At 48.2% G+C, this 12782-nt stretch overlaps 7 protein-coding genes across 7 annotated transcripts; 4 read left to right on the top strand and 3 right to left on the bottom strand.

The window, feature by feature from the left end:
* Positions 1–450: 450 nt before the first annotated feature.
* On the top strand, positions 451–1562 carry FIESC28_00898 (uncharacterized protein; the record flags this gene model as incomplete). The annotated part of the gene is made up of 4 exons (XM_031155049.1): positions 451–555; positions 608–837; positions 906–1252; positions 1306–1562. 4 exons carry the CDS (start codon positions 451–453, stop codon positions 1560–1562), a joined length of 939 nt encoding a protein of 312 aa, XP_031020844.1.
* A 995-nt stretch (positions 1563–2557) lies between these two features.
* Positions 2558–3166, top strand: FIESC28_00897 (uncharacterized protein; the record flags this gene model as incomplete). Its single annotated transcript, XM_031155048.1, has 1 exon — positions 2558–3166. The coding sequence occupies one exon, from the start codon at positions 2558–2560 to the stop codon at positions 3164–3166; it is 609 nt and encodes a 202-aa protein (XP_031020843.1).
* Positions 3167–3474: 308 nt separating this feature from the next.
* Positions 3475–4579, bottom strand: FIESC28_00896 (uncharacterized protein; the record flags this gene model as incomplete). Its single annotated transcript, XM_031155047.1, has 2 exons — positions 3475–4406; positions 4456–4579. The coding sequence occupies 2 exons, from the start codon at positions 4577–4579 to the stop codon at positions 3475–3477; spliced, it is 1056 nt and encodes a 351-aa protein (XP_031020842.1).
* An 868-nt stretch (positions 4580–5447) lies between these two features.
* On the top strand, positions 5448–6985 carry FIESC28_00895 (uncharacterized protein; the record flags this gene model as incomplete). The annotated part of the gene is made up of 2 exons (XM_031155046.1): positions 5448–5709; positions 5766–6985. The coding sequence occupies 2 exons, from the start codon at positions 5448–5450 to the stop codon at positions 6983–6985; spliced, it is 1482 nt and encodes a 493-aa protein (XP_031020841.1).
* A 302-nt stretch (positions 6986–7287) lies between these two features.
* FIESC28_00894 (uncharacterized protein) lies at positions 7288–7566 on the bottom strand (the record flags this gene model as incomplete). The annotated part of the gene is made up of 1 exon (XM_031155045.1): positions 7288–7566. The coding sequence occupies one exon, from the start codon at positions 7564–7566 to the stop codon at positions 7288–7290; it is 279 nt and encodes a 92-aa protein (XP_031020840.1).
* Positions 7567–9368: 1802 nt separating this feature from the next.
* FIESC28_00893 (uncharacterized protein) lies at positions 9369–9860 on the top strand (the record flags this gene model as incomplete). The annotated part of the gene is made up of 1 exon (XM_031155044.1): positions 9369–9860. The coding sequence occupies one exon, from the start codon at positions 9369–9371 to the stop codon at positions 9858–9860; it is 492 nt and encodes a 163-aa protein (XP_031020839.1).
* A 1697-nt stretch (positions 9861–11557) lies between these two features.
* On the bottom strand, positions 11558–12526 carry FIESC28_00892 (uncharacterized protein; the record flags this gene model as incomplete). The annotated part of the gene is made up of 5 exons (XM_031155043.1): positions 11558–11575; positions 11624–11719; positions 12008–12222; positions 12271–12336; positions 12385–12526. The coding sequence occupies 5 exons, from the start codon at positions 12524–12526 to the stop codon at positions 11558–11560; spliced, it is 537 nt and encodes a 178-aa protein (XP_031020838.1).
* Between the last annotated feature and the right edge of the window lie 256 nt (positions 12527–12782).

Below are 12782 nucleotides of genomic sequence, written 5' to 3'. Positions count from 1 at the left end.
GTCAGGCACTGGAATTCGATCAGGAACTAGACTCAGAGACAATTTCCCAAAGCGTCAAAATGGGACTTTAGAGCGAGCAAGGGTCTGACCATCGAGAAGTGGATTTTATCTGCGTTGGCGCTATGTCGGATTTATCGATTTTAAGCACAAGCTGAGCCGCAGTTCAGCAGCATAAGCACAGAAATACGGCGGAGATAATCACAACGACTTGGCTGTAATTGGAAGCTGGAATACGAAAAATAAGCGGTTGCTGACAATTGACGGAAAATTGCCAAATTCCGTTTTCCGCGCATCAGCTTTTGATATGCTGATTAGAAATGGATATAGCTGCATATTCCTAGTCATATATAAAGACACAAGACCAAGGCTTTGATAGAAGTTCAATCCAACGTTCGCCTTACCCAATAACATACAGATTATTCTACTCTTCACCTCATTATCAACATCAAAATGGTCACTGTTGCAGTTGCAGGCGGTACAGGCAAAGTTGGCCGTACCATAGTCGAGGCTATTGTTGCAGCAGGAAAACATGAAGTCGTTGTCCTTAGCCGAGAAGTAAATCTTCCAATCTAGTCAGGTATGACAGTTTGACTAACTGGAGTTAAAGGAAAACAAATCCTTGGAACAAGAGCTTGGCGCTCCCATCCTGGCGGTTGACTCCCACGACGTCGATGCCCTCACCCAACTCTTCGAAAAGCACAATGTCCACACCATTATCTCAACATTCGGCATGAATGGTCCAACACCTCCAGAACTCGAACTCATCCAAGCGGCAGAAGCATCTCAGTCGACAAAGCGGTTTATTTCAAGTGATTGGGGTTTGCCTCACACAGAAGAGTAAGCAACCTTTGATTTCTAAATAACTCAGCAAGATAAAGAGAGTTGGAGCTGACATACATTAACAGACACACCAAACAAGCAAACTCAGCAAACAACAAGTTCCGCGCTCAAGAAGAGCTTCGAAAAACAAAGCTCGAGTGGACATCTATCCACAACGGCTTCTTTGTTGATTTCTGGGGTTCTTCTGCAACGAAGTCTTATTTGCACAACGCCGCTACCTTTTTGGATATCAAACATCGAACAGCTGCTATTCCAGGTTCTGGAGACGTTCCCGTTACGTTCACGTTTAGCAAGGACGTGGCAAGATATGTTGCTGCCTTTCTTGACCTGGAGAAGTGGGAGCAAAGGACGTTTATCATTGGTGATAAAGTTACGATGAATGAGATGGTTAAGATTGCGGAAGAAGCCACAGGTATGTTGTTTGTCAGTGGGAAACCGAGGCACAGAAAGCTAACATTACTCAAGGAGATAAATTCACTGTCACTCACGACGATATCGAGACGTTGAAGAAGGGACATTTGACTGAACTACCTGGCCATGTTCCTATGTACGACTTTGTGCCCAAGGCTGTGTTACAAAGTGTGATGGCAGCCTATGGCTCATGGGTAGAGACTGGTGGTTTTGATCTTGATGAGAGTAGGACGTTGAACAAGGAGTTTCCTGATATCGAGCCAGTTAGTGTCAAGGACTTTCTGCAGGAAGCCTGGGGAACTAAGAACTAGACTATGTGTCGCTATCTAAATTCAATACACAATCGTAATTGCAGACATTAATCATAGAATCGCGTGGTTTTTCCGACAGCTTAGTATCGAACAGCAAAACATAGGATGGAAAGGCGGGTGCGGTAGAGACTACAGTCGACAAGTGGACCCATACTCAGATTTGTTCCTCGCGATCTTGATCACCAGGTCTTGTGATCCTTCGATGCCCAGAAAGGAAGGAACGCGACTAGCCAATACGATTAACGACGGTCCAAGGCTAAGTCGCGCGACCTTGTCGCAGATCTAGCCGATTGCCAAGTCGATTAAAGCCGGTCCTGTTCCTGAACTCCCACAATGACATCAACCATGGCCCTTGGCACAGACAATTCTCCTTCCGACAAGGAACTCTCGTATTCCGTCAATTCACAGACATCAATCAGGAACAAGGCACCGATCTAGTTACCCCAGCACCACCGAAAGCAGCCACCAAACGGATACCGCCGCATAAGACAACTTCAGGCAATTGGCCCTGACTATCAAGGGCCCACCGGAGTCGGGAACCTTGAAAGAAGACAACGCCGGGCGCAAAGAGAAAAACGTGGAAGAAACGACCATTTTCTACAGTAACGGCGAAAATAGATAAGACAGTATCTGGAATCCATCGATTAAGGCTAGACACTCGGCCGGTATGGGAAGAGCCAAGTAGGGAATGATGGTTGCGGGTGGTGGAGTGGCTGGAATGTCTTGGGCGTCTTAACCCAAAGTGAAGAGCAGACCGCACGCGGCAAAGACAAAAGCGATGGCAAATTGATCAAGATAGAGTTGAGATCAAAGACACGGTTGGCCGTCGGGTAGCAAAGACATATAAACCCGATAAACCCGTGGCCTTGGTATGTCTCGAAATTCCTCATCACCACCATCAGCTTCACTCACTCTCAGCTTCAGCCTTCACTCAAGATACCTCTCGACATTCGCTTCGAAACACTCGCTCCGATAATCACCTCGACGCAGCAAAAATGAACAAGGTCCTCCTCATCGCTCTTTCAGCTTCCGGCGCTCTCGCCGCGGTGCAATACTCGCCCAGCTTCCCCCTCCTCGCAGTCCGTCAAGTCGTCGAAGTTCCCTGCGCGGACCAGGGCCTCAAAGACTGTGGTACCGGCTGTATCCAAGAAGACTGGACCTGCTGTCCCAGCAAAGCCGGCGGTTGTCCTCCGACTGCCTACTGCGAAGTAGGCACCAATGCGCAGTACGGCTGCTGTCCCAACGGCAGCGTCTGCAATGGCGAAGGAGGCGGTAGTACTCGCGCCGAGACCAACACTCTTACTCTTTCCGGTGGAGGTACGACTACTGTTGTTCAGGGCGGCGTGAACACGGGCGAGACTCAACCTCCCGTTGTTGAGGGATCTTCGACTGCGGTTATTGTTCCTCCTCCTGTTGATACCGCTTCTGTTCCTCCTGTCCTCCCCAACCCTGGTACTCCTGTTCCTCTGCCCAGCCCAGAGACTCCTGGTGTTCCCGTCGTTCCTGTTCCTACACCCAGCACGGTTATTGTCAACGGTGGATCGTCCAACAGATACAGCTTGTTTGGTGGTATTGTGGCTGGTGTCGCCGCTCTCGCTCTTTAAGGACACGCGTTTTCTTTTGTAATGGAATCATATAGATTGCTGGTTTAGATGGTGGACATTGGGGTGGAGGACAATTCAGTATGGGAATACCAGGCATTGCCATCAGCCTGAGGGGATATAATTATTGTTGATCGAGTTATGGAATATCAACTCACTCATTAGAGGGATCTAATTTGTTTCTCAAATATTGCGCGTCACTAGAAATGTTCCTTGGGATCATGGTTCGTGTGAAAATGTGGTATCAATTATTCTATATAACATCAAAGCCAGGCTCTACACCCGGCATTACTTTTCTCATAAATCATCGCTTATTCAATCTTGACACAGACCTTGCCCTGGTGCTGGCCAGACCACTGGTACTCGTAAGCCTCACGGAGCTGCTCCAGGCTGAAGATCTTGGGGTCGACAACAGGGCGGAGCTTCTCGATGTTGGCCTCGACAGCGCGGCACATGTCCTCCATCTGGGTTCGGCTTCCGACAAGGAGACCGCGGGTGGTGCAGAGGTTGGAAAGGCAGTCAAGGAATCCGGGGTCGTTCTGGCCAGTGCCACCGACGAAGCCGATGATGGAGATGACACCGTCGATCTTGATGGCGTTGAGAGACTGCTTCATGGAAGAGGGACCGGCGACCTCAATGATGTGGTCGACACCAGCACCGCCGGTGATCTCCTTGGCCTTGGCTCCCCACTCGGGAGTCTCCTTGTAGTTGATGATGTGGTCAGCACCGAGCTTCTCGAGAAGCTTGGCCTTCTCGCTGGAGCTGGTGGTAGCGATGACCTTGGCGCCAGCAGCCTTGGCGAACTGAACAGCGAAGATAGAAACACCACCGGTACCCTGGGTAAGGACCCACTGGCCGGGCAGGAGCTTCTTGCCCTCAAGACCGTAGAGACCGTTCCAGGCGGTCAGACCGGCGCAGGTGAGAGTAGCGGCCTCGTGGAACTCAAGACCCTTGGGCATGGGAACAAGACCTTGCTCGTCGAAAGCACCGACGGATCGGAAGGTACCGTCAATGACACCACCGAGACCGGTCTGGACGGAGAGGTTGTCGAGAGAACCGCCGATGTGGCCCTGGTTGAAGAGGGTGACGACCTTGTCGCCGGGCTGGAAGCGGGTGACGTTCTTGCCGACGGCGAGGACGGTACCGGCACCATCGGAGCCGGGGACGACACCATCCTTGGCGGGGAAGGGGTATCGGCCGATAGGGAGGATGAGATCACGGTAGTTGAGGGAAGCACCCTGGACTGTGAAGTGTTAGATGAGGCATCATAAGATGTTGATGAGAAGACTTACGCTTGACGAGGACCTGACCGTCACCGAGCTCAGGAGCGGGAGCCTCACCGAACTTCATACCACTGAAGTCCTTGGCATCCCGAGAGGGAATGGTCCACTGCTTAACAGACTGAGGAATAGACATTGTGAAGATGTGTTTGTTGGTGTTTGTTGTTTGGGAGAAGGTTGTTTGTATGATGAGTTGTAGCAGACGGGTCTAGATGTAGTCTTATATATCTTTACAGAACAACAAAAAACTCTATAAACAGAACTGACGATGCTCGAAAGATGGAGATTTGTAAGGAAACAATGTCTGTGCATGAGATTTGTAAGAATTGTTTCTTTGAATGAAGCTACGATACTGACGTAACTGTCCCGAGTGGATACATCTTGACGTTTTAGTGGCAATTGAAGCTTCAACTGCCGAAAAGGTGATGGAGAAGAAAAACTATGGAGAACCAATTGCGGGCTTTGGACTAAGAATTCCGATGGTGAGGCCATTCATATTTTTTCGGGTTTACGGAGTCCACAAAGACCCACGCGGATCCGAGATTCGTCAATGCCTTCCGAGTTTAGAGAGTAGAGCCGCTCGGGGCGTTACCGCTTCGGTGGGATGGAGGGACGGTGGTTTGTTCTAGAGGGTGCGGTGCTGGAGTTGACGTTGAGATCTTGTCATTGGGTTGTATGCCACGTTGTTCTAATGACTCGTGGTTCATGCAGAATGCATCTGCAGTAGCTGCATGCATTGAAGCTTGGACTAGCACATACCTTTATGTCCTCGTTGGTATTGCGATTATCATGAATCTGTGATAACGAATCTGTATCTTCTTTGAATTGAAAGTAAACAATTGCATGGTTATCGGGCCAAGCAACCAATTCGTAGCCTTAGCCTTGTAATACCGGGGCTTAGGTACCTCTAGCCCCGCCAACTGTCATCTGTCATCAACATCTACCACTATCAAGTCTACCATCTCATCTAAACAAATCACATAATACTCCCGATCGATCAATCCATGGCTCAGTTTAACGGCCTCGGTCTCCAGCTCCCAAACTCCAGTGGACCCTCCACCCCTCGACGCCCCATCACGCCCGTCCCAGCTTCACAACCTTCAGTAACAGGCATAGTCGTCTTTTCAGGCGGTAGCGCCGCTAACAACCTCGTCGATGTCTTCGAGAGTCTTCGAGAAGCGAATCACTGCGCCCTCAGCTACGTGATCCCCATCTCCGACAATGGCGGTAGCAGTAGTGAGATCATTCGCGTCTTTGGTGGACCAGGTTAGTCAATGCTACCACGTGGCATGGCATACTAATGCTAACTGGAAATAAAAAAGGTATCGGTGATGTGAGGTCTAGACTTGTTCGCCTTATTCCCAACGATGGAAACCCGGAGACCGCGGCTATTAAGCACTTCTTCAATCACCGCCTTCCCAAGAACTACGCTGTTGCTAGATCGGAATGGTTTGAGATCTTGGAGGCTACGCATCCACTTTGGGAGGACATCTCGTCGCCTAAACGGGAGCTTATCCGGTCTTATCTCAATAGCTTCAATCTTGAGGTTGTGAAGCGCATGAAGCCGAGTAGTCGCTTTGACTATTCTGGTGCTAGTATTGGAAACCTCTTCCTCACTGGTGCTCGTCTCTTTACGGGTAGCTTTGAGGCTGCTATTTACCTATTGAGCTCTATCTGTTCTGTGCCGGATAGAATAGCGGTCCTTCCGGCGCTCAACACTAACTTTGCCAGTCATATCGCTGCTGGACTGGAAGATGGCATGATAATCACTGGTCAAAATGACATTTCTCATCCCAGTGCTCCCACGGCTGCTGTACCTGGGACATCAGCGGGTGTGCATAGCCCATCGGTAACGCGAAATGACCCGTGGGATCATGATCACCATCATGTAGAGGACGCAAACTTACCCGGCACACTACCTGCACTGCGACGACCAGCAATTGCTTTCTCCAAAGAACAAGAAGAGGATCTACCAGCCAGGATCTCACGACTATGGTACATCAATCCATACGGTGAAGAGATCAAGATGCCCGCCAACCCAAGAGTCCTGGACGCCCTCCGATCCGTGCACAGCGTAGTATACAGTATCGGATCTTTGTTCACCTCACTAATTCCCAGTCTCGTCCTACGCGGAGTAGGAGACGCCATTACGAGTCCACACGTGCGCAACAAGATTCTCATCCTTAATGGCACAACCGACCGTGAGACGGGACCTTCCACATCACCCTTTACGGGATTAGACTTTGTTGGCGCTATTGCAAATGCTCTCGCTGACTCACGAGGTCTGCCAAAACCTTCAGAAGAAGAGTATAATAAGTATGTGACGCATGTTATTTACATCGAGGGTCCGACGTCGCCGAAGGTGGATAAACAGTATTTTGGACAACTGGGTATTGATGCGACGAGGTTGTATGGGCCGAAGGATGAGAAGGGTCGAGGTGGGAGGTATGATGCTAAGGCGTTGACGCAGGCTCTTGAGACGATTATCGGGAGGAAGGATGTTCGATCGGATAGGAGTCGACGAAATACTCTCGTGGGGTGAGTATGCTACTATGGTATAAGCCTCATCGTGGTGCAATGGCCATGACTCAGATGTGGCTAGACGATGAAGAATATGGGAGACATAAAAAAAGAATATGTATTAGATGTTATATCGATGTGGTATGCATTCAAACTCCAGGTCTGACCTATATGCTATCCATCCCATCCTTAACTTGATAGGCAAAGTAAGGTACCTCGAGGTATCGTATCTCCCAAAAATGCGCCGTCCATATCGCTCATAACCAGCAACGCTTTCCATCCCAACCCAAGTAAATGTCATTTTGTCATCCAGATTCCATCTCATCAATCGACATCGGCGGGAGAGAAGATGAGATACGCCATGACAACAGGCCAAGCCGTGGATAATAACAGCGCTCCAAGTACAGACCCTCCCGTCGTACGCACACGGTCGTAAGGGCCCTTCCAGCGATCGATAAGGGCGCAGGTGCTGAAGATCATGGCGCAGGCGTAGAGAGATGCAGCCCAGAAGATGCCGAGAAACATGTCCGCCTGTCTGTCTTCGGGGCTGATGACAACGCCCGAGAGGTCTGGGACAAATGTGGAGGAGAGGTTGGCGCCCATTGTGTCGGACTTTGTTGTAGTAGAGAATATGTGGGTTTTGTTCTTGTTTGTTGGTAGTGAGAGTGAGTGTTACCAGACCAAAAATTAAAGAGAGGTTCGTTCTGGTAATAAAAAGGATTAAGATGTAAGAGGTCACTCGTCCAGCGAGGAGAGAAAAAGAATGAGAATGAGTGAGACTGGGCTGAGGACTTTGGTCTGGAAAGAGCGAATCGTCGTGACAAAAGAGCATCTCTTGATGCATGGGATGAAGCAGGGATAGTACAGCTGACCAATTAGAGACTTGGGAGGGTCATTCTTTGAGGTCGGGGCCAAGACGACCCGGTCGCGGATGCGTCTCGTTGGTTGAAACATCTGCCACTATCGAGACTAGGGACCAATTGAGGTTGTCTTTAAGCGCGCGGTATCTATAGTCCAACTGCCAACATATCACATAGAGCTAAAAGACTAGGCGCTGGGCATGAGCTGATTGATTAGAGTTATCGTGAGATCTCTCTTTGTTTTTCTCTTCTTTCCCTTCATTCCCATTGACTTGTCCTATTGATCGCCCTCTCTATTATGCTGGGCTTGTCTCCAGATCTGTTTCACATCTGGGGCGATGGCCCGATGTGACCATGGTAAAACTCAGAACAAACATCTTAACTATGGGGTGATGCAGATAAACCCCTGCACCTCAGAATTTTTATGTATAGCATTGATTAATATTCTTGGCTTTTGCCGTTCTTGGCTCATCCGAAACTTGGGACGTCCGATTGAACTCTCCCTCTCGTCGGGTCCATGCCGAGCCGGCCCACTATTTACAGTACAGTAAGCCAGGGGTCTACCTAAGCCTCGGGCATGTGACGTCTTCACCATGTCCCCTCATGGATTGAAGGTTTGTTGTGGTATGTTATTTTGCAGGCAGCAAGGCAGCAAGGATCAAACGTGAGGTTGGATACATCGACCAGTCACGGTTGCTGCTTTGGATCAATCATCAATCTCCAGAGGGTGACAATATAGCTAGGGAGTATTTGGTGGTAGCTAGCGCATTATTTCTGTCGGCATTGCTTCAAGAGTTTCCGACCCACGTGACTGCAGGTTCGGTATCCTCCAACAACTTGAACTACAATATCGAGGTTCAAACTGTGTTAAAGGAATTGGGTTCAGCTGATAGTAAGAGTTTGTCTATCTTTCTTACACTTAATAAAGTCCTCTGATATTTTGACCACTATTGTCCCAGTAACTTTAAAATTTCAGCATCAGATGATATGAAAATTGTCAACTGCATAGTCTGGTACCCTGAACGATATTACCATCATCCTTTGAAAGTCAAACACGCCCAATGGCCTTTTAGATACTATCTTATTGATGGTATAAGTTTTCCCCTTTCAGTCATTGTATGATGGATGACTCAAACCCGCAGTCAAACTTTGCAAACCAAGAAGATATGGAAGAACATGGAATTCAGCAAACGATGATAAACTCAAAAAGAAAAAAGTACAAGAAGACAGTCTGCCCCCATGTCTTTGAAAGGTCAGATTTCTTTATTCCATTCCCAGACAGTGAAAAAACGTACTCTTCTGTTTTCTCTGCTTCTTGTTCAAGTACACAAACAATCTTTCCGTACAATCTCTCTACAGACAAACCTTCACGAAAAGTCTCTACAAACAACCATCGTACGAACAAGCTCTATACAAGCACTCTAATCAACAATCGTTCTAGTTTACCAGAAGACAAGTCACAGCAGGTTTGTCTCATCTTCAGACACAGCCTACGCTCTATCCTGCCAACCCACAGACTTGTTTTACATACCATCAACAGTCAAAATGGTTCTCCTCCCCGAGACTCGCGATCGAGTACATGGTCACTACCTCTGGTTTTCAGTCCACCTGTGCGACTTCTACGAAAGGCTGGACAACATGCCCAAAGTCCAAGCTGCAATGGATGAGCTCTGGGCCGACTGGTATAAGCATCAGCCGGTGACCTGCATCATGGACCCAGACTATAATGACCTCCTCAAAATGTTTGCTCTGTGCATGTTTACCAGCACGAGCTACACCCGCGACAACCCTGACAAGTCAACTTGGGGCGAGATGTCTCATCTCACGCGCTTCTGCATCAAGATGCACCTTGTTCTCAGAGAACTCAATCAAGATAGGCATGGTGCTGGCTGGTACGACAGTATCGAGGCCGCTATGCACTATGCGAAGCTGAGAATCAAGATACGGGTTTCTGATGCTGAGTTTGCGAGAGATATGGAGACGCTCAGAATTCATGATGCGATGCTTGATGAGGGACGGCACCTGCTGGGGCTTTAGAGTGAGAGGAAGCTGTTATTAACAGGGATCACTTGACTCAGGCCTTCATTATACAACTATCGATAACGCTCATCTGAGGTTAAACTACACATTGAGAAGATGCCGTTATCACAGGCACCACTCAATCTTATTACACGTCTCTATCTCATTGCGACATATTCATCAAGCAAGCTCAGCTTACTTATTCTACACTACTACATCTCATTCGATACACCAACTACACATTCAACACATTAACTGCACACTCAACAAATGGTTTCAGGGAGTGAAAGGTTCACATTATGAACAAGAAGCAAAAGCTTCTTGATGTTTTGGAAAAGCGTTTTATGAGAGACGGGAAAAGCATTTTCATGCATGGCACCTGCTCGGCGGTTTAGAGAAGCGTTTTTGAGAGGAAGAAGAACCTCGTGGAAGAACCAATGTTTGCATGAAGCAACTGGTTCAAAGCTTTATGTACAAAGAAATTCAGCAAAGAACCGATTTAACCAATACTTGATTTCTTATGCCCCTAAGAGTGACAGATGAACGATTTCATGTATATGTCGTCTACATAATATGAGAATATGATATCAAGCAAGCAAGGGAAGAAGTTTGCGCAATAATAAATCCTTAATTTCTTGCATTGGGATGGGATCAGAAAGGTCTTGTGAGTTACGAAGTCTGCAAACTAAGTGAGGAAAGTCTTAACGGTCATCCTCACGAGTGTACTAGTCCCCTGTGCAAGGGTTAGTATGTCCCTAGGTAGTAATGACCCTTAATGTACGACAAGTCGGTAGTTGTTGCTACTGGTAGGTTGTTGGGCTTCCTTGAATTACATGAGGCTGTATCACAAGGACAGGCGGCTATGAAACCCTTGCAAGAGACGGGGATTTTCATAGATATGTTCAAGCTTAAGAACAAGCAAATTTCAGTAGTTGCTGGGTCTGAAAACGTGATACTGTTTACCATGGCTTGGCGGTATTGACATCGAATTGGTGTTATTTACCACCAACTGGATCATAGTCACGCTGCTATATTCTGGCTTTACTGAACGAGAAGATCAATAAACATTAACTTTGGCGTATAGCTAGAATCGATTCGACTTATGCGTGAAGAGAGCAAAGCCCCACTCCTCTCCCGTACCTATCATTTGCTGAGACCACTCCAAAAACATCAGTGAAAGAAACGTCGAGATTCCATGCCTTAGACCTGTACGCAGAATCAAGCCTAACATCCCCGTCTTTGGTATCTATGCGCGTTATCCACCTGAGCATAGTGATGGTCCCTCGACCCTGATCTTGGGGAGCTCTCGACAACCATAGGCATGCCTGGGGGCACAGGGGCCCATGGTAACCAAGGTGTTGTTTGGCTGCTATCCGGGCGTTTGTATCTGATAGTCGGCCGTAAGACAGCTTCTGGAGGTGAAGGAAGGTAAGAAGTCTGGGCTGACTGACTGCGGTGATAGACACATAGTTGATCATATGGGCTTGCCTTGGGCAAGCCGCAGTCAAGCAACACGCAGGCTTCCTTTGGGCAACAGCCATTAGGAACCTTGGCCTCTCCATGACAACGACTAGTGATACAACGATGATGTGGACAATAAGGAGAGTTGAACTTGTCAGTACGGCTTTGTTCAGAACAGTCCGCCCGCCTACAGGTATGCCAGGAGCACAGACGGCTGTTATAGCCCCTGGAGTCCCCAATAGAATTACTGCAGTTCATGACGCAGCACCGATCTAAGGCGGGGTGTTAGCCAGGAAATGTCACGAGAGATAGGCACGTACGTTTGTTGCAATACCTGGTGTCAGAAGCCCCACCAATGTCTCTCCTTCGCTGACAGGTCTGCACATAACACTCGTGCTCAGCACAAAATGAAGATCCTGTCTGGACAATAGCATGACATCCTCTCATGCTGCATCGACGATGATAGATGCAAAACTCAAATGGAGAATCGTTGCCATCCGATCCGACATGCTGAGTACAGCCTGATGAGGCACAGGGCTGATGGTGATGACACTTTTCTGTATCCCTGCCTGTAGCAAAGGTTTCCTTTGTACAGTTCGGCTGCTGACAAGTGTGCTTATCACAATAGTGCTTTGAGCTCCGATCTGAAGAACAGTCTGCAACCTCGCATTGGTTTTCGTCACCATGCTTGTCACAGTACTTACTCTTGGGACTGCGACGATATCTCCAGCAGTCTTTGGTCTTGCAACGATCTGCGCCAAGTCAGTTGCCCTGTTAGTTCCTAGATAGATATGAGTCTTACGGTCAGAGCAGAACCACCAGTCCTGTGAAGGAGTTGCTGCTTTCATCTTGGAGTATTTGAAGTCGTCGTCCTCTTGTAAAGCCCTTTTTCCACAACCTGGATGGCTGCACTGGCCATCTATACAAGTTAGTAACTGCCCCTAAGCCAAATAAATGGACTACTTACGGTAGCTGCAGAACTTCTCACCCCTTTCGGTCATAGTCTTGCATCCATAGCCAGAGTGGCAGCTGTCTTAAAACTTGTTATTACTTCCTTTCGGTAATTGGGCAATACACTTACGACGGCCACAGTACATGGAATACTTCCCATTACCACTATGCTGGAACTTGATCGTTTCCTTGTTGCAATCTGGATTGGCACACTTCACGTGTGGACGACGGTAGGAACTGCGACCGCTGGGACTGTAACTGGATCTGCTCATGATGCTGTGGTATGGACTGTACGCGGCGTACTGATAGGGATTATGCTGAGTTGGATAGTCGGTATCAATCGTGATGGTGTATAATGAGGTCAATGATGTAGGTATGGAAATTGATGGAAAATGGGTGATGAGGTGCGGCGTCTCCGAGATTTATATAATTGCAAGCCTGAGGTCCAAGAATGCCTTGGACGTCTCCCCAACGGATAGAACCGCAAGCGAGTCTCGGTTAGGTATGTCTATATTGACTTCAGTTACA

Source organism: Fusarium coffeatum, assembly GCF_003316985.1.
Source record: "Fusarium coffeatum strain FIESC_28 chromosome Unknown BRIP53273_contig_26, whole genome shotgun sequence".
Taxonomy (NCBI): Eukaryota; Fungi; Ascomycota; class Sordariomycetes; order Hypocreales; family Nectriaceae; genus Fusarium; species Fusarium coffeatum.
This window is presented reverse-complemented; position numbering and strand designations above follow the sequence as displayed.